The 27,960-nt window shown below is 42.7% G+C and overlaps 1 protein-coding gene across 2 annotated transcripts; it reads right to left on the reverse strand.

Annotated features, from left to right (window-relative positions):
* Positions 1 to 817: 817 nt before the first annotated feature.
* On the reverse strand, positions 818 to 26,755 carry C5H16orf92 (chromosome 5 C16orf92 homolog). 2 transcript variants are annotated; one of them, XM_033943943.1, is made up of 6 exons: positions 26,340 to 26,755; positions 20,420 to 20,538; positions 18,542 to 18,649; positions 16,347 to 16,502; positions 7,491 to 7,578; positions 818 to 885 (listed from the first exon to the last, which is right to left on the reverse strand). In XM_033943943.1, the coding sequence occupies exons 2-6, from the start codon at positions 20,439 to 20,441 to the stop codon at positions 864 to 866; spliced, it is 396 nt and encodes a 131-aa protein (XP_033799834.1). In that variant the 5' UTR covers positions 20,442 to 20,538; positions 26,340 to 26,755; the 3' UTR covers positions 818 to 863. The 2 variants fall into 2 exon arrangements, with proteins under 2 accessions (XP_033799834.1, XP_033799833.1); XM_033943942.1 differs by lacking the exon at positions 26,340 to 26,755 and having other exon boundaries at positions 20,420 to 23,443.
* Between the last annotated feature and the right edge of the window lie 1,205 nt (positions 26,756 to 27,960).

Raw genomic sequence — 27,960 nt, forward strand, 5'->3', positions numbered from 1 at the left:
TCAATCAAGTTTTCAGGATATCTATAATGAATATGCATTAAATAGATTTGCATGGAATGAAATAATGCATATAAACATGAGGAAGACTACTAAAATGGTGCGTGGTCTTCATCATGAGGCGTATAGGGACAGACATAAAGATCTCAATCTGTATACTTTGGAGGAAAGACAAGAGAGGGGAGATGTAAATGCGCACGAGTTGAGTCTCCTTCATTTGAAAGGAAGCTCTGGAATGAGAAGGCATAGGATGAAGTTAAGAGGTGATAGGCTCAGGAGTAATCTAAGGAAATACTTTTTTACAGAAAGGGTGGTAGATGCGTGGAACAATCTCCTTGTAGAGGTGGTGGAGACAGAGACTGTGTCTGATTTCAAGAAAGCCTGGGATAGGCATTTGGGATCTCTTAGAGGAAGAGATCATGGTTACTGCAGATGGGCAAACTAGATGGGCCATTCAACCTTTATCTGCTATCATGTTTTTATGATATCATGAAACCCTGATTACCTGGCTGTGTACCTGGCTGAGAACCCTTGTTCTAAGAGTTATAGCTATTTGCCTTCTGTAACACAAGTTTTATGACATATGTTTTTTCAGTTTAACATCTCCAAACAAGGGGGTCCTTTCACTAAGGCGCACTAGCTGTTATAGTGCATGCTAAATATTATATTCTATGGATGCGTTAGCGTTTAGCGTGCACTAATATTTAGCATGCGCAAAACCCAATCACAGAAAAACAGCTAAAGTAAATAGCATCTGTCAAAAAGGCCACTTTACATTAGTTATTACTCTTGAATAAATGATGCAAACGATTTGTAAACCTATAAAATTATTTATTATTGGAATCGAGCTGTTTCCGGCTGGGTCACTAGTCCTGGAAGTTACAGCATCTGTGAAAAGAGCAAGATAATCACGGCACACGTTGGCATCCTGCATTAACACTGGTAAAGTGGTTTTTAATGTGTTAGTCTATAAAGGCTGCCTGAAGTTAGATACCAGGATGATGCATGCTAAGTTCAAATTTCATAACAGAAGTTGTGCGTGCAACTGCTGTTATAGAATAGGGCAGGGGTGTCCAACCTGCGGCCCAAGGACCGCATGCGGCCCCGTGAAGTATTTTGTGCGGCCCCAGTCAAGGGCGATGCAGTGTTTTCTTCTGCTGCTCCTGGATGTTTACTGTCTTGCTGGCTCCCTCCTCTGTCTTGCTGCAGCATTTGCGCGGCCCCAGAAACTTTTTCAGCCAATGCGGCCCAGGGAAGCCAAAAGGTTGGACACCCCTGGAATAGAGCGTACGTCTGCATTTGTGTGCCTAACTTTTGGTGCGCTCTACTCCACAATATGTTCAGGGATCAAACATACTATCAATGTTATCTCTAATCTAATCTAATCTAATCTAAACTTTAGGTTTGTATACCGCATCATCTCTACATTCGTAAAGCTTGACACGGTTAACAAGAGTTAGGGTAGAAAGGAACTCCAGTGGAGGGAAGAGGCAAAATGAAGAGAAAATTTAGAGGACTAGAATAACCAGAGAAGGAGGAGGAGTTACATTTTTGAGAATAACCAGGTTTTCAGATGTAGATCTCTAGTACTTCAGCGGTACCATTCAGAGCCCAATTAACTTTCATACGCTTTACACGTCAGACTTTGGGGAAGAACTGGATTACTTTGGTTGTTTTTTTTTATGCTGCTTTTGTTTTGTTGTATTGTAATTGTATGTATTATTTATAGTTACTTTGTATGTGATTTTGTTCCCCGCTTCGATTTGTGGATAAGAGGGTTATAAATATTTTTAAATAAATAAAATAAATAGTTGCAAGCACTTAGAATGGCTGGTATAAATGCTCACACCCAAGTGTAGTTAGCTAGGTTCATAAATACTAATATTCTATAACTAGTGTGCATATCAGCCTAGTGGGATAGCGCGGGGCAGTGGCGCCACCTCCCCCCGCTCCCTCCCTGGTCCTCCCTCCCCCGCTACACTCGTGATCTCCCTTGCCCACCACCCCCATCTCTCTTTAAATCTTCACCAGCGCAAGGAGCTTCTCCGGCCTGCTGTTCACGCCGATGCTGGCTTCTCCTCCGAAGCCACTTCCTGGCCCCACGACTAGGAAGTGATTTCAGAGGGGATCCAGGCCGGCGCAAGCAGCAGGCTGGAGACGTTGCTCGCACTGGTGAAGATTTAAAGAGGTACAGTGCAAGCATGGCGTGGAAAGGTGCTGGCACCCCCACCAAGGAGGTGCCCAGGGCAGTCCAACCCCCTGTTCCCCTCTTACTACGCCACTCTATCAGCTTAAGACATCTTCGACTCATCCATGCCCCTCACGGATCCACAGATCGAGTTGCATATGATGGATTTTAGGCACACAAACTGTGAAATAGTGATAAACAGTTGTGTGTAACTACAAATTTTTGACATTTAAGGGGAATTCATCAAGAGGTGCTAATCATGTCAGCGCACACTAACTGCTAAGGCAACCATAGGAATATAATGGGCATCTTTAAGTGTTTAGCACATGCTAACGTAGTTAACATGCACTAAAGCAGTTAGTGCCACTTGAAGAAATCCCCCCTTAGGGCTAGATTCATTAACCTGCCCAATCGGGCCTGATCCGGGCAGGTCCTACGAATTCTGGAAGCTAAAATATGCAGATGGAGGCGATCAGAGGAACGCCCCCATCTGCCGGCATGGATTGCTTTTCTGCGATTCCCACACATGCGCAGACTATCTGTAGATGGTCTGCGCAAGCCCATCAGAGTCGTGATCTTTTTTTTAACTTTAAACTTTTTAATTAGTTTTTAGCCCTGTGAGCCCGTGTTTTTAACCCACTTTAAACCCGCGGGTTAAAACCACGGGCTCGCAGGGCGGGGAAGGGCAGGAGATTTTCAGGGAAGTCAGGGCAGGAGAACCAGGGCAGCGATGCGGCGAGCAGGCAGGAGATTTTCAGGGATGTCAGGGTAGGAGAAGCAGGGCGGCGATGCGGCGAGCAAACAGAAGAGGGCGGCGAGCAGGGCAGAGAGCAGGGCTTCCAGAGTCAGAAAGATGTTTTCGACTGCTCCCCAGCAGTCGCTTCTTCAGTTGATCGGCCAGCCCAGTTGGATTGAGAATTTTGTGTTATAAAATCACGTCCCTGCCTACTTTGCATGCTTTTCTCCTCATTTGCATGCACAGATTCAAAGCAGATTGCAGGAGAGGTTAGTGAATGGGGCCCGAGAGAAATCTGGTCGCAAAGGGGTCGCAAACCAATCGGTACACGATCGGGTTGCTTTATGAATCTAGCCCTTAGTTCTTTTGAAGGCCAATTATTGGTACTTATCACCAATTAAGTGCCAAATTAGTGCCATTTAGCTAATTAAGGGGCCCTTTTACTAAGCTGTGCTAAAAATTGGCCCATGCTATGATTAGCGCATGGGTTTCCCTTTGCGCTAAGGCCACTTTTCGCATGGCTGTAAAATGGCCACATTTCCCATATTTACAATAATGGCCAGACGCTAATTTTCCCATAAGCGTATGGCCATTAGTGCATAAACCCTTAACTGCACCTATCGTCTAGGCGGTAAAGACTCCCTCAACTAACCAGAGGCTAATCAATTAGCACGTAGCAATGACCACGCACTAACCTATTAGCATAACCATGCCCACTCTTCACCCCCAAACATGTCCCCTGCACATGTACAAAAAATACCACGAAATGCCTAAGCACACCCCACGGTAGAGCTCATAAGCACTAAGTACACATTAGTGCAGTGTCCTGTAAACTTTTTGAAGCCGCAGCACCCTAAACACGGGGCCATAGCTGGAGGGCATCTGGAAAAGTGTGGACGTTGATGCGATGACATCACAAGCATACGTGACATCACGTCGACATCTGCGCATGCATGGAGGCCCTTTGGACCGGGTCCTGAGCCTGCTATTATTACGGGGGAGGGGGGAGGGGAAGTGCTGGAGGAGGAGAAGTGCAGAGAGAGGTAAAGGTGCTGGTGTACAGTGCAAGAAGCACTTCCTGTAAGCAGTCAAGCAGCGCCGGCGTCTCTCCTCTTCGCTAGCATCTCTTGGCACACCTGGAATCTTGCCATGGCACACAGTTTGCGATACACTGCATTAGTGGTTACTGCAGCTTAGTAAAAGGACTCCTAAGTTATACACATCAACAACCCTATTATAAAACTGTGGGCAGTGGCATAGCAAGGATGAGCGACACCCAGGGCAGTGGGTTCAAATCCCTCGCTGCTCCTTGTGACCCTGGGCAAGTCACTTAATCCCCTCATTGCCCCAGGTAAACTCAGTGGCGTACCCATCTGTACAAAAAACATGATATTTAGTAACAAGCCACACGTCACACATGAGTACCTAGGAAAAGGCAGCATCTTACATACTGCAGTGAGCAGTACAACATCAATACACCCATTGTAAAACTAAACAAGCCAGACTAGTACAGATCAATCCTGCAGTCAATCCTAACAAAAAAAAAACATGTCTTTCGAACATAGAACACAGAAAACACTTTCGCCTAGTAAGGAATATGTCATCACAAACTAACCCCTCCCCCTTTTACAAAACTGTAGTGTGGATTTTAGCCACGGTGGTAACAGCTCTGACGCTCATAGAATTCTGAGCATCAGAGCTGCTACCACCACGGCTGGCGCTAAAAACGCTCCACAGTTTTGTAAAAGGGGGGATAAAATAGAAATACATAGACAAAGGTTAAATTGAACCAGCAAGAAGCTGTACTCTGCATACAATGCAAAATCACAGAAACAGTGACACATGTCTCCTAAAGCAACAAATAAATAGAAAAATTTTGTTCTACCTTTGTCTTCTGTGGTTTCTGCTTTCCTCATCTTCTTATAACTCTCTTCCTTCCATCCACTGTCTGCCGTCTCTCTTCCCCTATATGGCATCTTCTCTCCTTCTATGCCCCTTCCAGAAACTGTATGCCTCCCCCTTTCATCTCTCCTTTCACCCCCTATGGTCTGGCATCTCTCTCCTCTCCTTCCCTCTCCCACACCTCTCCTCTGCAATCCCTTTCCCTTTTTTCCCTCATTTTCTTTTTCAATTTATTTTCTGCATTTGTCTAGATTACGTTCTTATTACCCTCTCATCAATGTCCTTTTTTACTATCTACCTAAAGCTTGCCACCTCTTTCCCTCACCCCTCCAATGTTTTCCTAATTCAATCCTTTTCTCCCCATCATGTGCCCTCCTTTTATTTATCCCCTCCTTCCATCTTTCTCTCCTCCCATTTCCTTCCTGCATTTGCTCCCTTATCTCTCCCATCTGCACTTCCATCCAGCATAGGCTCCCCACTACCATCCAATGTCCGTTCTTTCTCTCGCCATCCACCCCTCTTCAATCAGCATCTGCCCCCTTTCTTTCCCTCCAATATCCTTCCCCATTATGTCTCTCCCCTTTCTCTGTACATCAATTCCATCAACACCACCCTTCCATATCACCCTGCCCCTTTCTTTCCCTCTACCACTCTTCTATTCCAGCAGTCCTGCTCCTTTCTCTCCCTTCATGCAGCAAGGTCCCATGATGACTGTAGCTGCCGGCTGCCAGTCCACCCCACTCCGACGTACTTGCTCTGGAGTGGACTCAGCAGCCGCATGCTGGAAGGTCCTGTGATGACTCGTCTTCTGGCTCTGCTCCGGAAGAAATAAGTTACGTCGGAGGGGGTGGACCCGGCAGACGCAGGGAGTTGTGGCAAAGTCCCACAATGACTGCGTCTGCGGGGTCTACTCCCTACGCCGTAATTTACTTCTTCCAGAGCAGAGCCGGCAGATGAGTCATCGTGGGACCTTCCTGCATCTCAGTGCAGCTGCTGACTCTGCTGCAGAGAAAGTAAGTCAGAGGTAACGTGACCATTTATTTTTTTCATCAGAAGGGGACATCTATTAATTGACTGTATATCCTTTCTTTCATTTCTTTCTTCCTGCACTCAGGCCCAACAATTGTCCCTTTCTATTCCCTCCTTCCTTCCTTCCTTCCCATGTCCCAGTGCCTCCGTCCTGTGTCCATAGTGCCCCCAGTGCCTCCATCCTGTGTCCTTAGTGCCCCCAGTGCCTCCATCCTGTGTCCGCCTCCAGTGCCTCTGTTCTGTGTCCTTAGTGTCTCCAGTGCCTCCTTCCCATGTTCTTAGTGCTCCCAGTGCCTCCATAGTGCCCCCAGTACCCTGCCCTGTGTCCTTAGTGCCCCCAGTGCCTCTGTCCTGTGTCCAGTGCCCCCAGTGCCTCTGTCCTGTGTCCATAGTGCCCCCAGTGCCTCTGTCCTGTGTCCATAGTGCCCCCAGTGCCTCCATCCTGTGTCCATAGTGCCCCCAGTGCCTCCATCCTGTGTCCATAGTGCCCCCAGTGCCTCCGTCCTGTGTCCATAGTGCCCCCAGTGCCTCCTTCCCATGTCCATAGTGCCCCCAGTGCCTCCGTCCTGTGTCCATGGTGCCCCCAGTGCCTCCTTCCTGTGTCCATGGTCCCCCCAGTGCCTCCATTCTGTGTCCATGGTGCCCCTGGTGCCTCCTTCCTGTGTCCATAGTGCCCCCAGTGCCTCCTTCCCGTGTCCTTAGTGCCCCCAGTGCCTCCATCCTGTGTCCATGGTGCCCACAGTACCTCCATCCTGTGTCCATGGTGCCCACAGTACCTCCATCCTGTGTCCATGGTGCCCCCAGTGCCTCCATCCTGTGTCCATGGTGCCACCTTCCCGTCTTTAGTGCCTCCTTCTTATGTCCCTCCACTGCCTTCCAGATTTTGTCCACCCCCAAAAGCCAGCCTGCCTGCCTGCCTGCCTACCTATCTCCCTCCCTCCCTGCCGTGCTAAAGCCAGCCAGCTTACCTGCCTACATCCTTCCCTCCCTGCCGTGGGAAAATAAAAAAGCGCCTCTCCCCCGGTCCTCGTCACTGCAATCTTACCTCCCCGCTGCTGCTGCTAATCGCCGACAAGAAGTCTTCTTTCCAACATCAATTCTGACGTCAGAGAGGACGTTCCAGGCCAGCCAATCACTACCTGGCTAGCCCGGAGCGTCCTCTCCGACGTCAGAATTGACGTCGGAAAGAAGACTTCTTGTCGGTGATTAGCAGCAGCAGCAGGGAGGTAAGATTGCAGCGGCGCGGACTGGGGGAAAGGAAGGGCAGTAGGACCCGGACCTGGCCGGCTGTGCACCCGGGGCGGACGGCCCCCCCCCTCCCCCGGTACGCCACTGGGTATACTAGATAGAGTTTGAGCCCACCGGGATATAAGTGGTATATAAATAAATAAATAAATGTACTTGGGGCAGTGGAGGATTAAGTGACTTGCCCAGGGTCACAAGGAGCAGCATGGGGTTTGAGCCCACAACCTTTAGATGCTGAGGTTGTAGCTCTAGCCACTACACCACACTCTCCTTCCCCTGGAGGGCTAGCTCATTTGTCCCTCACAGCTCAGAGTTAATGGTGACTTCAGAGACATGGAAAGGGGGGGGGGGGTAGAGTGATCCCCCAATAATTGCCCCATAGCCATTCCTTACAAGTTCTTGAGCAGCTGGTAGACCAGGAGTATTAGCACCAGAATGATGGCCCCTATCATGATCCGCCGCAAAAGCTTTCCAATTGCCTCTGAAAATAAAATGAAGAGGAGAAAAATAATTATAAGCTAGCAAAAAATACAACTATTATTTTATCTTACTGTGTCTGTCTGGTGGTGTCACTTCTTTTCCTTAGAATGACAACAGTTATTCTGTTTTAAAACTCTTTCCTGTTAACATACCCATGATATCAAGGAATGTCAGAAATAAGAACATAAGAACAGCCTTACTTGGTCAGACCAATGGCCCATCAAGCCCAGTAGCCCGTTCTCACAGTGGCCAATCCAGGTCACTAGTACCTGGCTAAAACCCAAAGAGTAGCAACATTCCGTGCTACTGATCTAGGGCAAGCAGAGGCTTCCCCGTGTCTTTCTCAATAACAGACTATGGACTTTTCCTCCAGGAAATAGTCCAAACCTTTCTTAAAACCTGCTATGCTATCTGCTCATACCACAACCTCTGGCAACACATTCCAGAGCTTAACTATTCTCTGAGTGATAAAACATTTCCTCCTGTTGGTTTTAAAAGTATTTCCCTGTAACTTCATCAAGTGTCCCCTAGTCTTTGTAATTTTTGACAGAGTGAAAAATCAATTCCTTGTACCCGTTCTGCTCCACTCAGGATTTTGTAGACTTCAATCATATCTCCCCTCAGCCATCTCTTTTCACATACTCTGGTGTCCAACTGGCTGGTTTTTGCAGTAAAACCACAGTAGGATCTAATTGCCCATATTGTGTTAGTACGTATTATGCACAGACCCATTAAATAACTGCATGTGATTGAAGTATATCATCCCAACATATCAGCAAAACAGACTACGAGCATGTGCAGTGTTACACACTTGATCAGTATGGCCACCTCAGGACTACTGCAGGACAGGAGAATATGGTCTAAAAGAATATCAACAAATTAGAAAGGGCACATGTGACAAAATGATGCTTTTCCCCTTCCTCTATTCTCTTCCATGACCTGAAACTGCAATTACCTAATGACTTAGTTTAATCTAGCATGCCAAAACAATGGCCAATCAGGGATTTCCTTAGGCTTCCCAGAGACTTCCTAAGGAAGTCATTGATTGGCTCAGGCACCTTGGGCTCATCCCATGGGAGGAACCTAAGGCACCTGAGCCATTCAGGGCCTTAGGCCCCTCCCCACGCATCACATGATGCACCAGGGGCAGGGCCTAAGGCCTGCAGTTCGCGCCAGGAGCCAGAGGAGCAGGAGGCACCCCTCCTGCTCCCAACGGAAAGATAGAGGGAGGGGGAGGTTGATGGCAAGAGGGAGTGGGCATCGCTCGTGCTGTTCGTGGAGTATTTTTTTTTCTGTCAGGGAGCGCAAGCTGGGCCTGATGGCAGGAAGAAGTGGGCATCCCTCCTGCCTTTTTCTAGAGGGGGGCTGCCACCACCACTTTTGGGGGGGGACTACCACCGTATTTGTGTGGGTGTGGGGTGTCGGGGCTGTCGGCAGCAGTGGGGTTTTGTTTTTCATTTTTTTTAATGGGCAGCAGTTGGGTTTGACATTAGTAAAATCCGATTCAAAATAGGCAAGCAATTGTTGCTGAATCAATCGCTTGGCTATTTTGCGTGGGGTTTTACTAATTTGCATGGGTGGATTGGATGGGATCGTAAACTAGGCAGTGGGCCATTTAGTGAATCGGGTTGGGGAACGATCGCATAACCAGTAAAACTAGTTTTGTGATCGTCGTTACAGGATCAGTACATTTAGTGAATCTAGCCCAATCTCTCCTGGTAGTTACAATGAACACAAACTGGGCAGACTCAGTCACATGGCTGAAAGGGGGCAAGGTTTACTCAAGAATTGTAGATGTTTATTTTTTTTTTTTTTAAATCAATATACCATCCTTAGTAGTTTACAACAAAATACAAACAATGTGTTAACATAAAAGAAGCATAGAGGAGGATTTAAGATGGCGGTAGGCTGTTACTCATGCTCCTGAGCTGATCCGAGAGCGTTCTGTTTAATTTTTCCTACCTTTACCAAGAAGCCGCATGCTAAGCGCAAGGGGATAGTTTGGGTGGATCCCTCGACACTGAGAACTTCCTCCCCGATGCAGCGGTCGATTCGGGAGTTCATGACTACTTTGAACCCCGTTGAGTTGTCTGGGGTGACAACGGCGCTATCCCCCGCTCGAGGAGAAGTAGAGGATCTTACCTTGGAGACATCTTTATCCTCCACCGCGCCCTGCTTCAATCGCGGCACTGACTGAGGAGCCCTGCCGAATGGAGATTGCAGAGGAAACCCCAGTTCGAGGGGCAGAAGCCGCCAGAGCAACGAAGGAGCAGGGGGACCTGGGAGCTGACAGAGAAGTCAGCTCTCAGCTGGTTAAATCTCCAATTGGAGATTTGGGATGCTCTCTCCAGCCTGAATGTTACCATAACCAAGTCTTCACAAGAAATCACAATTTTAGTAAGTACAGTTGATGCTTTGGGACTCATATTATAAGGGACTAAAGAAGATTTCTCTAATAACTTAAAACAAGTAAATTAAAAGGTGGAAAAACTTCAAGACCTATCTTTTGAACTTATTAAGAACAAAAATCAATTAAATTGTAAGTTTGAACAATTAGAAAACTTTAATCGTCGTCTGAATTTTCGCCTTTTGAATTTTCCTGGGGGTCTCTCCTATCGAGATGTTTAAAAAATACCTTATTGAAATTCTGAAATTTTCCCCTGAATGTATACCACCTGTTAGTAGGATATACTATTTTCCATCAAAAAAAGGAGCAGGGGTAAACTTAGAGATCGAACAAGTCCATTTAAATACTGAAGGTGTTTTAACATAACATAAAACTCACTCGTATACCACAAATACCATTAAGTTCTATGTGGTTCACAAAGACTAGGAATACAAATAGATAGACATCCGATTTCTAACTTCCAAAGTGTTCCCTAAAAAGATACGTCAAAATTGTTGATATAAAGTTGGTAATGTAAATATATAAGTTTTACATGTTACAGATTTCCTAGAGTCAACTGTATCTGTATCCTCTGAAAGAATGACGCTATTAGTTTTGTAAGTCTTTGAACAAGACATAAATGCACATTTTTTTGTCTATATTTTCGATCTTCACAATTATTGTTTTATGGGGAAAAAAAGTGTATCTACTGTATACTCCAATGTAGCTAGGCAGACATAGGAATGTAGGAAATTGTTTCTTGTAATGATGCCTGAAATAGTGTCTTTGGGAGGTACATTTCTTTTAGCTTACCCATGCAAATGTCTAGTTAAATATTTAGGGGTTAAATATGTATTTTACTCTCCTGAACAGCTGCGAGCCTTCTTGGATCTGAAGAAGATGGCTACAGGAAATATGTAGTTATTGTGAATAGTAATTAGTTAAAATGGAATTCTTTTGCTGTTAAGCCTATTCCTGATTAATTATATAATAAGTTTCTCTTCACTTATTTGGAATTACTCCTCCACTGATTGAGGTCTAAGGAGCTTTACTTGTTTTCTTTCAACTGCATTAAGATTTCCTTGTTTATTTCATGCTGTATTACTGTCGCAAAAATTAATTCTTGTAATATAATTTGAAATTTGATTAAAAAAAAAAAAAAGAAACATAAAATCATTAATATCCCAGCATCCCAGTATCATAACCGTCAATTCCAATAAATTTATAGGAGCATTTTCAATATGACTTCTAAATCCAATTTTGGACGTTTTGTGAAAAACATCCAAAACTTCCGTAGAGAAAATGGCCATTTTCAAACCAGAAAAAAGTCCCAACTTTTTGTTTTGAAAATGGCCATTTGCTAGACATTTTTTTAACTCAATCCATCTATCTTTTAGGACCAGTCCTGAAAAAAAATGTCTAAGGGAAAAATGCACAAAAACAAGCCATTAAGATTCTTAGTAGACTGGCCACTAGTGTTGCCCAATTCAGGGAAAAATTTTGATTTGATTCAGCCTCCTATCTCACTGTGCGGCGGCTTTCCATCCCTCCCACCCCCCTGTGCAGCATTTCCAGACCGACAGACCCCCCCCCCTTGAGGCCTGATATACCTCCATGGCCTCCTAAAGCAACAGCAGTGGTGAACGGCTAGCAGATGCAGGCTCTGAACAGGTTTGTTCGTGCTTGCTCTGCCAGGACTTCCCTCTGTCGGGTTATCAGTGACAGGGCAGGCCATGAACAAGCTTGTTCAGAGTCATTAGTAGAAGAATAGAAGCTTTCAATAAACAAACTTAAGCAACCAAGGTGAACTTGAATTTTCAGTTCTAACAGAAAATAAATTTAAAAAAAAAGAGAAAACTACAGACGGTGAATGATGAAATGCGAGTGTGCTTGTCAACTATTGAGCCACATTTTGAGTTAATTTGCACTAAAAAACAAGCACATCCATTGCACTGATAAGCAATTCTATTCTATCTACTTTAGTTTCACTGTTGTTACAATTACCCATACATAGCTTAAGGAACTTTAAATAAATAGCTCTCAAATTTAACATATGAGATACTGATTTAGATCGAATCACGTTCCTTTTGTATGTACTCCCGCACACAGTCTGGTGTAAGATAGGAAAGCTTCTGGGGCTCATTGCAGAAGTTTCTTCATTAATGCCTGTTTGTGGCAATGGGTAATTTCTCCCAGGTTTTGATGGATTGGCATTTGTATATTGGAACCAGCAAGGTATAGTATACATTTTGCAGGTAGTAACTGAGACGGGTCAAATGAAATCATTCACATCTTTGTGTGAGGAGTTTGACTTAGAGAGGCTCAATACTTTTAAATGTATGCAATTAAGTCACTATGTAGCCTCACTGCCTCCCAGAGGCATACTGGTTAGATGCACAGTTATTAAGCCCACTGAAACGTTATCACAAAGATCATCTGTAGGACAAATTGAAAGATCTAGAGTAGACTATGAGCTACTCATATATATCTGTAAATTGAATAGGGATATCACCAGTGTACTCACTAGAGACCAGTTAAAACACCGTCACTAGTGAGTCCACTAAATCTGGCAAAATACCAATAAGAATCAATTTGGGAAATGCATTATAAATGCATGCTTCATTTATATTTCACTCCACAGAGCTTTTATTGCCACCGTTCAGTAAAATGATCAGTGCCTGAAATGTTACTAGCCCAATGCTATGTTGGGACATATTTTATGGGATTAATCTTGCATCTACTTTTCTGGGAATCAATTGTTAATTTTGTATCACAGCATTGGAGATGCACTTGGAGGCCTTCCCCACTGAAAGAAGGTATGAACCACTATGTTGAGAGTGATGAGGAAAAAGCAAATGTGCTAATCAAATACTTCTGTCCAGTGTCCATGGAAGAAAAACCTGGAGAAGGACTGCGATTAGCTAGCAAAGTTGCACCTGAGAATGGAATGGATACCACACCTTTCACAGAAGAAAGTGATTATGAACAATTTGAAAAATTGAAGGTGAACAGAGCTATGGGACTGGACGGTATCCTTCCCAGGATATTGAGGAAGCTCCGAAAAATTCTAGTGGGTCTTCTTAAAGATTTGTTCAATATATCTTTAAAGATGGGAGAGATTCCGTGTGACTGGAGAAGAGTGGATGAGGACTCTCTTCACAAAAATGACTGCAGAGATGAAGCGGAAAACTACAGGGTGATAAGCCTCACTTCAGTTATTGGAAAAATAATGAAAACATTGCTGAAGGAAAGGATAGTGAAATTCTTAAAATCTAATGGATTGCAAGATCCGTGGGCTAAAGTGGTGAACTGGATCAGAAATTGGTTGACAGACAGATGCGAGAGGGTAGTGGTAAATGGAATTCGCTCAGAGGAAGGTCAGGTGAATAGTGGCGTGCCCGATTTATTCAATATTTTTTCAGGTATATTAGTGAAAGGAGGAAGACAAAAAATGGAATTATGAGACTGAAAGAAGGTATGAACCGCTATATGAAGAGTGATGAGCAAAAATCAAATACTTCTGTTCGGTGTTCACAGAAGAAAAACATGGAGAAGGACCGCAATTGGTCAGCAAAGTTACACCTGAGAATCGAATGGATACTGCATCATTCATGGAAGAAAGTGTTTATGAACAACTTGACAAATTGAAGGTGGACAAAGCTATAGGACTAGACGGGATCCATCCCAGGATGTTGAGGGAACTCTGAGAGGTTCTGGCGGATCCTCTTAAAGATGTTCAATAAATCTTTAGAGACGGGAGAGGTTCTGCGGGACTGGAGAAGAGCGGATGTGATCCCTCTTCACAAAAGTGGTGGTAGAGATGAAGCGGGAAACATGTCGGTAAGTCTCATTTCAGTTATTGGAAGAATAATGGAAACGTTGCTGAAGGAAAGGATAGTGAAATTCTTAGAATCTAATGAATTACAAGATCCGCAGCAACATGGGTTTACTAAAGGTAAATCATGCCAAACGAATCTGATTGAATTCTTTGACTGGGTGACCAGAGAACTGGATCAAGGACGTGTGCTAGATGTAATTTACTTAGATTTCAGCAAAGCCTTTGACACGGTTCCTCATAGGAGGCTCTTAAATAAACTCCACAGGCTGAAGTTATGATCCATAGTGGTGAACTGGATTAGAAACTGGTTGATGGACAGAAGCTAGAGGGTGGTGGTTAATGGAATTCATTCGAAGGAGGGAAAGGTGAGTAGTGGAGTGCAGGGCCGCCAAGAGAAAATCTGGGCCCCGGTACAAAGAAGGTGTGTGGGACCTTATACAAAATTCTACACACATGCTATGTGTGTATATCATTATTTATTTCTAACAATGGTGATGTTTCTTGAGCTTTATTGGGCCCCCTTGAGTTTCATAGGCCCTGGAGCGATGTACCGGCTGCACCCCCCTCTCCTCGGGCCTGGTGGACTGCCTCAAGGATTGATGCTGGGACCGATTTTGTTCAATATGTTTGTGAGCGACATTGCTGAAGATTTAAAAGGTTAGCCTTTTTATGGATGATACCAAGATTTGTAACAGAGTGGACACCCCACAGGGGCACACCCGGAACCCCATAAAGAATCTGCAAAAGTTAGAAGAATGGTCTAACATCTGGCAACTAAAATTCAATGCAAAGAAGTGCAGAGTGATGTATTTGGGAGATAGAAATCTGAGGAACTGTATGTGCTGGGAGGTGAGAGGCTGCTAAGCACAGATGGAGAGAGGGACCTTGGGGTGATTGTGTCTGAGGATCTAAAGGCATCTAAACAGTGTGATAAGGTGGTGGCTGTAGCCATAAGGATGCTAGGCTGTATAGAAAGAGGAGTAATCAGCAGAAGAAGGGAGGTGTTGATGCCCTTATATAGGCCATTGGTGAGGCCGCACTTGGAGTATTGTGTTCAGTTTTGGAGGCTATATAAAAAGACTTGAAGTAGTCCAGAGGAAGATGACGAAAATGGTAAGGGGTTTGAACCAAAAGAAGTATGAGAAGAGACTGGAAGACCTAAATATGTATATTCTGGAAGAGAGGAGGGACATAGGAGATATGATACAGATGTTTAAATACTTGAAAGGTATTAATATAGAACCAAATCTTTTCCAGAGAAGGTAAAATAGTAAAACTAGAGGGCATAAATTGAGGTTGCAGGGAGGAAGACTTAGGGGTAATGTTAGGAAATTCTTTTTCACAGAGGGTGGTAGATACCTGGAATGCCCTCCCGAGGGAAGTGGTGGAGAGGAAAATGGTGATGGAATTCAAAAAAGCATGGGATAAACACAAAGGAATATTAGAAAATGAATGGTTTAAATAAAAGAACTAAGGCCAGTACTGGACAGACTTGCAATCTGTCTCTCTGTGACCCATAAATGGTGTAGGATGGGCTGGGGAGGGTATCATTGGGAACTCCACATGAGGACATTACTGGCCAGACTTTATGGTGGGTATCCTGCAAACAATGGGATGGTTGGATAGGCTGGAGTAAGCTTGAACGGCAATTACAGCAGTTGGAACCTATGACAGTACAAGGTGGACTTTACAGTCTATGGCCCAGAAATATCAAAGAAAAGATACAAGTTAATTTAATCATGTAATTTTAATACATATAACTAATGAGCAGACTGGATGGATCATTCAGGTCTTTATCTGCCATCATTTACTATGTTACCCCTCCTTGTTATGTGTTACTATATAAGGCTATTGCCTGCTTTGGTATAAACTCTAGGAGGCAGCAGAGCCCTCTGGTGAAGGAGGAAGAATAGAAAACCTGGAGTGGATTCCTTCTGCACAGCTTATAAGCATGGGGTGTAGAGAATGACACAGGGACAAATTTTTCCCCGTCCCCACAGGAACTAAATTTTTCTGTCCCATCCCCACGAGTTTTGTCACTGTCCTGGTCCCTGCCCCATTCCTATAAAATCTGCTTAACCACACAAGCCTCAAACACTTATGATTTTAAAGTGTTTGAGGCTTATGCAGATGAGGACAAAGCTTGCAGGAATGGGGCAGGGACAGAAAAATAACTCTCCGGGACAGGAAAATGAGTTCCTGCAGGGATGGGGAAAAATTTGTTCCCGTGTCATTCTCTAATAGGGAGAATACTTTATCATCCAGAATGACGCACCTATCTACTAGAAAAGATATTAGCAAGGTAAGAACCTAATCTCTTTTTTCACTAACTGTGAGTATTGGAGGGAACTCTGTGTACTGTAATAGCCTCATTAACACTCTTCACCAGTACCATCACGAGAGCGCTAGGTTTCTTCCCTCCTTCCCCTTCCCTCCCCTCCCCTCCCTCCCCTGGTCACTTTCTTGAACAGATCACAAACTCAAATCTACTATGGTATTCCCTGAGCCACAACTCTGGTGTCAGTGCGTTGCTGGTTATTCATACTTGAGCTGTTCAACATGGGCTTTTCCCCGATAAATTTATAAACAGCATTGCTCTTGTTTGTGTCCGAGTCAGGATAGTCGAACCACATGGGGTTATTGTCAAGGTCCAGTTCATATTCATCCATCACTTTCTGTTCCCTTCGTCTTCTCCATATTGCTGGAATCAATAAAAGAAATAGATGGTCAGAAATAATCCCTGAGAGACAGGAACAGTTAGAAAGACAGCCAAGTATTTGACAAATGAAGCAAAGGCAGCAAACCACATCTTAGTTCAAAACTGGATTTTGAGGAGGCAGTCCTGATGTGAAGTCTGGAGATAAGGTGTGGCTTTATCTTGGGTAAAATGTGTGTTCCTATAACTTTACTGTTTCAGGATAAATTGCATGAAGGAACTGTACTCATGGTATGTCAGGTTCAAGGTTCCATTGCTGCTGTGATCTCACTTCCTCAAACTCACAGCTACCACTATACATTATAAGCCTTTGGATCTCAGTTTGGTGTACCTTCCTTCCTTGCTAACGCAATTTCTATGATGCAGACAGGAAGAGTGCACAAGATCTTCACTGATCCATTACATTTTATAAGTTAATTCAATTGCATTTTAAACTTTATAACTTAAATACATTTTAAGGATTTTAAAGTAGTTAAGATTCGTGACTTAGCTTTAGATTCTGTCGACAACGGGGATCATTCCACCGACATGCATGTTTCTCCATAGCTGTTTCAAGGCTAAACACCCCCTTTTTTATTTAAAGCCTCTGCCATTCTCACACGTTTCTATTCTTGAGGTTTATAATGTATAGTGATTGTTGTGAATTTGATGAAGATTTACTATACGGGAAATAATTGAAAAATTGACTGCTGTCGTACATTAGTGATCTCACTTCCTATCACATCATGAATTATCCCATTATGTTATGTCAGATCTCATGGTGTATGGTACTAAAGCCCTAACATCTCCTAATTACTGAAATTCTTGCCCCTGCATGTCAATTATCTAATACCAGGCCATATTGCAAGATATGATCACACAAGATCTCTCTTCAGGTGCAAATAAGGGATTAAAACTTATCTCTAGCACTGGACCCAAATGGGAAATAGGGGATGATATGAGGAAAAGTTGCTCAACAACATGATGATCAATATCTAATGTTTGGCTTGTAATTTAAACTTTTGGCCTTCCTGTATGCAAAATGACTGTTTGCAAATGTATCTAGTTACTGAGTGTAATTATCTAGTTACTGAGTGTAATTATCTTTTTCAAAGTACATTTTAACTAGAGAATGACACGGGGACAAATTTTTCACCTTCCCCTTGGGAACTCATTTTCCCTTCCCGTCCTGTCCCCATGAGTTCTTTGCCTGTCCTTGCCCCATTCCTGCAAGCTCTGTCCTCATCTGCACAAGCCTCAAACACTTTAACGTCATAAGTGTTCCAGGCTTGTGCAGTTAAGGCAGAGTTTACATGAATGGGACAGGGATAGCGACAAAATTCACAGGACGGGACAGGTAAATTGAGCTCCTGGGGGGATGGGAAAAAATTGTCCATGTCATTCTCTAGTTTAAACCAGTTCTTTTGACAATCTCCTGGTATCCCATGACAATGAGTCAGTTTCCAGTGCCAAGGCCTTGACATCTCCAAATTACTAAACCCTGGCTTTCATTGGTCTAAAACTAGACCAGGTATCCTGACTGAGAATAATATGGGCAAGCTTTAATGTTAGTGGTCTTAGCTCCATGATGGTAAGAATGAGGGCTGGGGGAAGAGGGACAGTCGGTACCCTTCTCATCTACTGCCAACTCCTGTCTCTTTCTACCTTGCTACGCTGCATACCTGGAACAACCTGCTTGACTCGGACATCAGGCTTCGTCTCTGGTGGTTTTCAAGTCCAGGCTGAAAACCCACTTTTTTTTTAGGCTGCATTTAAATCCTAATCCTACCACATATTAGTCTTTTATCCTTTCTACCACATCTTCCCCCCTTCTTATGCTCCACATGAGCAACATGTATCGATTCCCTTTTGGTCCAGTCTGTCATAATTATATTATAAGCTCTTCTGAGCAGGGACTGTCTCTTATATATTTAATGTACAGCACTATATGCACCTGGTAGCACTATAGAAACAATAAATAGTGATACTAGTAAAGTCCTAGTTTCCCTTCTCACTTCTTTCACCCAGAGGTCAGTTTTCCTTACCTGAATGTAATTCTTCACGTGTGACGTTGAATGGGGAGGGAAGGGAGGGAAAGGGAAAACGAGGTGGCATCACTAAGCTGCTTATTAATACCAGCTGCTGGAGAGGAACTGTGGGGATAAGAATACAGGAAAAATAACACTTAACAGATCTAGGGAGCACTGTAGAGAAAGAAAAGCTACTGCCATGTATATAGGACCCTAAAGGATTGCCCAAATAGGATTTGAACCCAGAGCATAAATGGATATTTCTCCAGGTACAAACTCAGTCTATCTTTTAGCTTTCACAGATTTTTCTATATTCATACATGGATTTTAATGTAAAGATGGCTGTTGCTCTTTTTCTGTATTGTCACCTGTAATATCACTGTCACCATAGAGAATATAGCAATCCATCTCAATCTGTCTCTATGTAGTCTCATTCTACCATAATTTTAATCTATGTTTAATAATTTTAATGTCATTGCATCTGTAAGCAATAGAATGGGATGAACCACTGAGGTCATAGCCCCACCAATATTTTGTCCAGCACTGCATCAGCAATTAGAAAGCTTGAAGGCAGGGCTAGAGATTTGCAGTTGGAGGAGCTCAAACAACCACTGTGTAATACTGTCCATTGTATCTATCTATACAATATTCATTGTATTTATCTAACAGTATCTCTCCTATTTCAGGCTCTTTATATTATCTCTAGTACTGCCCACATTTTCTCAGCCCAGGACAGGCATTCACCTGGCACAGCCATGGCTGAAACTTGCAGGGTGAAATCCCAAAGCAGCCTCTAGGATCCTCGTTTCTCACATGGCAGGGCTTTCCTACCCCCTACCCCCACCCCTTCCAGCTGGTGTCACAAAACAAGCCTGACTAGACTCAGCGGTGTCATCCTGGGCTCCTGGAGGAAAATCTTGGGTCCTTAGAAGAGAGATGATGGAATTGCAGTTATCACAGTCATACCTTGTGACATCACTGCCTGATGTAGGCCATTCCAATGAGGTCATGGTGTGCTGTCACAGTGCAGTTCAGAATTGCCACAAACCTTGAAATTCTCTGTAAGCTGGATGAACCATAGAACATAAGAACAGCCTTATTGGTTCAGACCAATAGTCCATCAAGCCCAGTAGCCCGTTCTCACGGTGGCCAATCCAGGTGACTAGTACCTGGCCAAAACCCAAGGAGTAGCAACATTCCATGCTACCTATCCAGGGCAAGCAGTGGCTTCCCTCATGTCTTTCTCAATAGCAAACTATGGATTTTTCCTCCAGGAAACTGTCCAAACCCTTCTTAAAACCAGCTATGCTATCCACTCTTACCAGAACCTCCGTTCCAGAGCTCCGTTCCAGAGCTTAACTATTCTCTGAGTGAAAAAAATATTTCCTTCTATTAGTTTTAAAAGTATTTCCCTATAATTTCATCAAGTGTCCCCTAGTCTTTGTAATTTTTGACAGAGTATAAAAATCGATCCACTTGTACCCGTTCTACTTCACTCAGGATTTTGTAGACTCTAATCATATCTCCTCTCGGCCATCTCTTTTCCAAGCTGACGAATCCTAACCTTTTTAGTCTTTCCTCATACATGAGGAGTTCCATCCCCTTTATCATCTTGGCCACTCTTCTTTGAACCTTTTCTAGTGCTGCTATATCTTTCTTGAGGTAAGGAGATCAGAATTGAAAGCATTACTTCAGATGAGACATATCACTTGTTCAAGAAAATAGATTCTTACAATGAAAAAAAACCAAACAATCCCCAAATATATAATCAGCTAAACAGTCAGCAAGCTTCTATTTCAACCCCAAGGTAAATAAGAAATAACCTAAGGTGGAGACAAGACTTACAAGTAATCTTTCTTTTGGGGGTAGGAAATTATACAGGAAAATTCTTACCTGGAGTAAGGCGGAGAATCATTTTACATCCGCTTCAAATTATACATCTAAGGGAGTAAATACAGCTATAGGAGTTGGAGGTTGCCTTGATTCCAGGAAATTCTTTAAATGTTCTGGGTCTAGAAAACATAAGTTTTTATGAATTTCTTTTGGCATTTATTCTAAGACAAAGCTTTAAATGGGTGTTGTCAGATTTGCAAGATCCTATACCGGCTTGGATTAAATTTGAAGAAGCAACTTTTGGAACCCCATTATGGATGTTACCATGTGTTGAGGTCAAAGGAGATATGAGCAGTAATCCTGTGTTAATAGCTACCAAGGAAGCAATTCACGAAATAGAAAAGACTGTAGATATTAAATGGAATGATTCTTTATGGGCTCCAATTTGGAATAACTCAAGATATAACATTCAAGGATCAACTATTGATTGGAAAATATGAAAAAGAGCGGGCATTTGGCAAGTTAAACCATAGAGATATCAAAAAGCATGGGCGCCCTGTTCTGTTTTGGTGGAGTAATATAAACTACCTATCCAACAGCATTATAGATGGATTCAGCTAGTGCATTGTATAAAAGCTGCTCATCTGCAAAATAAGGTTCATGATGCACAACTAGAGCTTATAACACTTGGGTTCTCTTTAGTGAACTGTAAAGGTGCAGTGGCTACATGGTACAAACAATTTAAGTTAAATATATGTGGATTGCCTAGAGGGATTCAAAGTATATGGGAATCTGAATTAAATATTAAATTGGACGAAAATCAGAGGAAAGTAGTTTGGCAATCAGCTATATCATTACACTCAGCAAATCTTATGCAATCTTCCTTCTTTTCATTGCACAAGATATTTTGGATTCCAGTTAAACTAGCTAAATTAGATAATTCTAAAGGAAATATTTGTTGGTCTTGTAAAGTAGAAATTGGAACTTTAGAACATATGCCCATATGTAGCGTCATATTGGAATAAGATAAGGTCAACAGTATCAGATCTACTATCCATAACAGAACCACTAACTTATCAGATAATTATTTTAGGTGAATATTGTCTTAAATCTATATTACCACTTAAATTCTGTTGTGAATAACACTACCAACCTATATATATGCGCTGTCACACAAACATATGCACACTATCATAGGATTATTATCATATGCACATTATCATAGGAGACCCCTGTTAGTCTCTAATAATCCTATGATAGTGTGCATATGTTTGTGTGACAGCGCATATATATAGGTTGGTAGTGTTAAATCTATATTAAACACATATAATAAATAGTTATTTAAGAATTTAATAGTGATTGCAATCAAATCAATTTTATTTAATTGGAAAGACTTCTCTAAATTGGATTATAACATATGGTGGAATATGGCTTGTTTCTATAGTAAATATGAGAAAATATATGCAATTAAGTGTGGCAATATGAAGGAGTAAAGGGTTGTAATGTTTCTGTTTTCATTATATTATGACAACCCTGATGTTTAGTTTATTTAGCTTATTTATATAATTTTATTTATGTATTTTTAAATTAAACTGTATTGGTGTATTTTTATTATCATTCTATATTTCAATTGTAATGACTTATTTAATAAAATATCTTGGGGAGAAAGAAAAACATAAGTTTTCTCTGAAATCTTAACACATTTACATGGGAATTGAAGGAAAAAAGCTCCTTTGAGAGCCAACATTTGGGATTTAAAAGCTAAAAAAAGCCTCACTCCTCAATTGTGTGGCTCTATAAAGGTCAGAAAAAAGTAATAACCAAATGACGCAGAAACTTAACATATTTAAATAAAAAATAGAGACAAAGAATCCAATTTCTATAGTATTCCAAAGCAAAAGTTGCAAGATGGGTTGCTTAAGTCATTACAGAAGTTGAGTCTTCCAGAAAACCAGTAAGATCAAAAATGGTTCCCTCTTTCTGTTCTTTAGCTGTTTGAACTATTGGATTTCCAGATTTAATATAATAAGCTTTGGTAATTGATGGCATCATCTCAGCTGGTATTTGTAAGTTTTCTGTTATATATTTCTTAAGCATTTCTGTAGAAGACAAAATTGGAGTCTGAGGACAATTTAAAAACCTCAAATTCAATCTACGTTATTTTCCATTTCTAGCTTCTGATGTATATTCAAATTTCCTTTCACCAAGGTCATTTGGATGGCTTGTTTTCTCAATAGTTTCTTCCATATTCCAGACCCAAGTTTCTAAATTAGTTTCTAAATCCCCACCTTGCTTTACTTGAGAATTTACCAGTTCTGGAATTTGCAACATGTTATGTAAGTGAGTAGTCCCATACTTCCTCCAATGTAATTTTCTTTGGTCTCTTCTTCAGCCTGGAAGTGGTCTTATCTCCAGCATCCGAGCCCTTGGAGCCCCCAGGAAAGACTCCTGGGTCTATCAAACCCTCGGTCCTTCCACCTTCAGCTCCAACACATTGCTCCTCCGTTGGGCCTCTTATCTCCCCGTGCGATGCAACACTCAGTGTCCCAGCTCCAGAATGAGGATAGGCAACATTTCTGGTATCCAATACCTCACTCTCTGACTGGTGCTGCAAACCACGTCCTGGCTGAGAGGGAGTCTCATGGTATTCAGGGCTTAGCATGGTGTATGAGGCGCTTAAAGCTAAGTCTCCCACAATATGCTCCTGCTTCCAAATTCTCTCATTCTCCGCCTGAGGAAGGAGGAAACCCTCCAGAATCCGTTGTATAAACACCAGGAAGGAAGCCGGCTCAGCTGGGTAAGAGCGCAGCTTCCCTTTCCGCTTCACCATTCTGATTTCACTGGTGGTGTCACGATCCAAGAGGAGCTCCCTCCTATGCATCCATTCACATTGCTTTTTTAATAATTCCTAGAATCTAAGATCCTCTGGAAGCATTGGCTGCAGGTGGGCATACACACACTGGATGATGTGTTTTCTGATGGGAAGATGCTTGACTTTTCATGACTGCAACAAACATTTGGTATTGCAAAGTCTCAAATATTTAAGTGGTTGCAGTTGAAGCAGGCCATTCAGAAGGGGTTCCCCAAGCCAAGTGGTATAAATTAATATCTGAGCATCTGAATAAAAAGCCAAAAACTAGTCTAAGAGACATTTGGAGCATTGAGACAAAGCAGCAAATTTCTGCTACTCAGTGGCCACAGATTTGGACTTGGAGGATGAGATGCATCGTATCAGCATCTATGAGACAAACCTGGTTATTTTTGTTACATATAATTTTTTGGACCCCCTGCTCGGCTACAAAAGGTAGATAGTTCCAAGTCAAATAGATGCTGGCACTGTCATCTCGATATAGGGACAATGAATCATCTGCTCTTCTTTTGTCCCTTGATACTTAAATTTTGGCAATCCATCTGGAATCAAATTAATAGGATACTGGAAATCCTAATGGCATTGACATACGATGCAGTATTATTTGGTACGTTATTAATGCCCAAGAGTCCGATAACTCCAAATAACAAATTATTTCTCATGACAGGAGTTGCCATATAACTTATTATGAAGAATTGGAAAAACTGGGACAGGTTAAACTATAGCTTTTGGTGGGAAACCTTATGTCAAACCTATAGGTTCGAACGTATGAATTCAATGAATATGGGATATTATAAGAAATGAAAGGAAATTTGGGACTCATTAACAAAATTTTGCACAAAGTAAATATTAGTCTTACCCTTGATTCCTGAATGAAAGTTATACACATCCAGGGGAGGGGGGAATATGTACTTTTCTTGTCATATGATTGTAATTTTATATGTCCTGATCATTTGTATTATTCTTTGGGCTATGTGAGTATTTTACACTCTCAGGAAGGGTGGGGAGGGGGATATGTACTTACTGTATCATTTGTTGAATTTGAGTGCTGTTTATTCTGTTAACTGTATGATAATATGTTGCACTTTATGTTGGCTTTCAAAATGAATAAAGATTAAAAAAAAAAAAATTCCTAGAATCCTGTTTGCTTTTTTGGCTGCCACCGCACATTGGGTGGAATGTTTCATCATATTGTCTACGATGACACCCAGATCCTTTTCTTGGGTGCTAACCCCCAAGGTGGACCCTAGCATAGGCAGCAGAACACTTTTTTGTTTGGGGGAGCCTGTAAGCTCCGCCCCAGACACCGCCCCATAATAGTACTAATTGTAATACCATTTTTTCCATTCATTTTTCATATATGCATACAATATAATCTTATTAACAATACATAATGGTTAATCACAAAAACTATGCAAAGCACGCTGTATGTTATCTACCAGAACACCTGGCCTTGGTCACATAGGCAGAACACAGATGCAAATACAGGACCAGAAACTAAAGTACTAATATATACAAACAAAACCCTAAGATGCAAGACTCTGCATGCAGTACAACCTCCAGAGAAATAGAAACAAATGCATTTCTTCCCGAACAGTGCAAAATATAGACAGCAGATGTAATTTCTCAAAACTGACACAATTCAATCACTAAATTGAAAATAAAATCATTTCCTTCTAACATGGTCTGGTGATTTTGGTTTTCAAACCTTCTTTTCCCAGTCTTTTCCTTTAACTGTGCTCTTAACTATATATCCAGGGCCACCTTATCCATTTGCTGTTTTTCTCTCCTTCACTTTCTGCCATACATCCATCTTTATGTATTATATCAGAGCACTACCCAGAAAATGTGCCTAGATAAAGCTTAAATCATGCTATACATATGTAAAGATCAGCTTTTTCAGGAGGTAAAAAACCCCTATTTTGTCACCTCACCACCCAAACATTGCTGAATCTTTCAAACTTAAAGCATTAAATAGTGCCAAATTCATACCCAGCCCTGTCAGACTCTGCACCCAGCCGGCCACACCCGTCAGACTCTGCACCCAGCCAGCTATCCCCCCCCAAGCCAGCCATCTCCCTCCACTGTCAGACTCTGCTCCCTTCCGTCCGTCTGTCAGATTGCACCCTCTGGTCCGCCAGATTGCACCCAGCCCCCTTCCCTCCCTACTCGCTCGCTGTGCACCCTGCCCTGTCATCCTACCTCCTCTGGCCTGATTGCGGCTGGTTTCTTCTGCCACTGAGCGGCAATGAGTGGGAGCGCACTTTGGTGCATCTGCTCGGCACTCAGCGGCTTCGACTGGCTCCAGTGAATTCTCATGAATCGCGGCAGAGTGAATTCATGGATGGACAAGGCTGAAGAAGCTTGTTTAGAGTGCTGCCGACCCAACACTACTTAATGAAGTATTTAGGGCTCGTAGCGGGGTTCCAATGGGAGGGAGGGAAGGATGGGGATTTGGCTGCGCGGCGGGTGCTCAGGGGGGGGCAGTGCTCGCTCAAGAGTTCTGCTTCACAAGGGATGGGAGGGAGGGAAGGGAAGAAGCTGGGTAAGGGTCCTGCTGCACGAGGGAGGGGAGGATAGAAGCTAGGCAAGGGTCCTGCTGCATGAGGGATGGGAGGGAGGGGAGGAAAGATGCTGCACATGTGGGAGAGAGAAAGGAAAGAGGAAGAATTGGGGTGAAGGAGAAGAAGGGAGAGATGATCATGTACATACCCCGAAAATAAGACCTAGTATGTTTTTTGGGCCTAAAATTAATATAAGACACTGTCTTATTTTCGGGAACACAAGGTACTAACACCTAAGTGTATAGGCACCTATATACCAGGTTATGCTAGTATTCCCTAAAAGAAAATTGGCACCTACTTCCCATTATAAAATATGCACCATTCAGATGCCCTCTGGCCACCTCTATAGTAACATAGTAAATGACAGCAGATAAAGATCTGTGCAATCCATACAGTCAGCCCAGTAGTCACATTCATTATCAAAGCATTATTAAACCAAGAGCATTGTTATAACATTTTACTTGCTTAAGTTCCACTATATGATGTCTTCCCCTCCCCCACTGACACACACATTATTTAAATATGGTATAAAATACTGTATGTATACTTGCTCCTGATCCCTCCTTGCCATTTTCAGGGCCCAGCCTTGGCTCCATTTCCCAGCTACTGGAAGCGCTGTTGAAGTGTATTCCAGCTCACCCTGATCTGTCTTGCTATATATGGGACACAGATTGTAGAAGTCCATCTGGCATTGTTCTCATTTTCCCAGTGCTGGAGTTGCAGTTGAAGCTCTCTCCAGCCCATCCTGATCTATCTTGTCATATACATAGGATTACCAGACATTCAGAAAAACCCAGACATGTTCTCTTTTTTCAAGGCCTGTTCGAATGCCTGGATGATTTTTTTAAAATGGAGAGTGTGGCTGGGTTTAGCCGGCTCTCCTGACTCCTGCACCTACCTCCTCCTCGGGCCGGCTACTGTAATTTAATCTTTGGGCAGCTGGAAGAAGCAACAAGGTAAGCCTGCTACCGCCGCCTGCCTACGTGGGAACAGGAAATTACTAGAGAGGCGACTTCTGGGGCAGGCTGGTGGCTATAGGCTTACCTCATTGCTGCTGCATCTGCCCGAAGATTCAATTACAGCAGCCAGGCCCGGGGAGGAGAAAGGTGGGGGAGTTGGGAGATAGAGGTCGTGAGGGGAAGAAGTAAGCTGGAGAAGCAGCATGGATGGATGGAGAAAGAGAAGGAGGGAAAGAGCATGGAGGAGGCTGGAGAAACAGCATGGACGGATGGAGGGATGGCTAGAGAAGCATTATGGAGAGAGTGCTAAAGAAAAGAGCATGGAATAGGATAGTGCTGGATGAGAGGACAGAGACTAACAGCAGGAGAGAAGGTTGGAATAAGAGAGAGAACTCATGGGGTGGATGGTTGGAGGAAAGGAAAGAGAGATAGAGAAGCACTAAAAAGGTGCAGAGGACAGGAAGGGGGGCCAAAGAAATGGATGGCATGTGGGCAAGGTTGTGGATGGAGTATAGGCAGGGTCATGTACCCTCGTTTTTGTCTTCACAAATATGGTAACCCAACATATATGGGACACAGACCATAGAAGTCCAGCACTGATTTCCTTCACTACTGAAGTGGCCTTTAAGCATTATGATACTCCTGCACATCCTAAATGAACTTATAACTGTTGATGTGTTTTTGTTTTGATACTATATTCGCATAAAATAATAGAACCCTTCAAATGCCCTCCCATCCATCCTAGTACAGAATTTGGATAAGGTTACATGAGGCAAAATTAGAGAGATCTGAGTAAGAAAGACAAAAAATAGGACAAGAGAATACAAAACTCTACTTCTTTATTGAAACTTATATTTTCTACAAAAATACTTGGACTGAAATCAAGAGGAAATAATAAATGAGAAGTAGTCCACAATATTGGGAGGATAAGCTAAGGAAATTGTAGGCAAAAAATCATACCCAGATTCTAATAAATTAAGGCTAAGCAAAGTAGCAGCTGACCATATATAGCTAATCTACTATTTGTGAAGTTATGCAGTGGATCTAGGCAGCAAAAATTGATGCTCTTTTCTTACTGTCAATGAAGCCAGACAACAGCATAGGCTCAAATAGCACATAACTGACCAATTTAAATTTTACAAAACATTTACAAGGATAATTACGGAAAACAAACGGCCACTATTTGAATGACTTCTGATTTAATCAAAA

Source organism: Geotrypetes seraphini, chromosome 5, assembly GCF_902459505.1.
Source record: "Geotrypetes seraphini chromosome 5, aGeoSer1.1, whole genome shotgun sequence".
Lineage (NCBI taxonomy): Eukaryota > Metazoa > Chordata > Amphibia > Gymnophiona > Dermophiidae > Geotrypetes > Geotrypetes seraphini.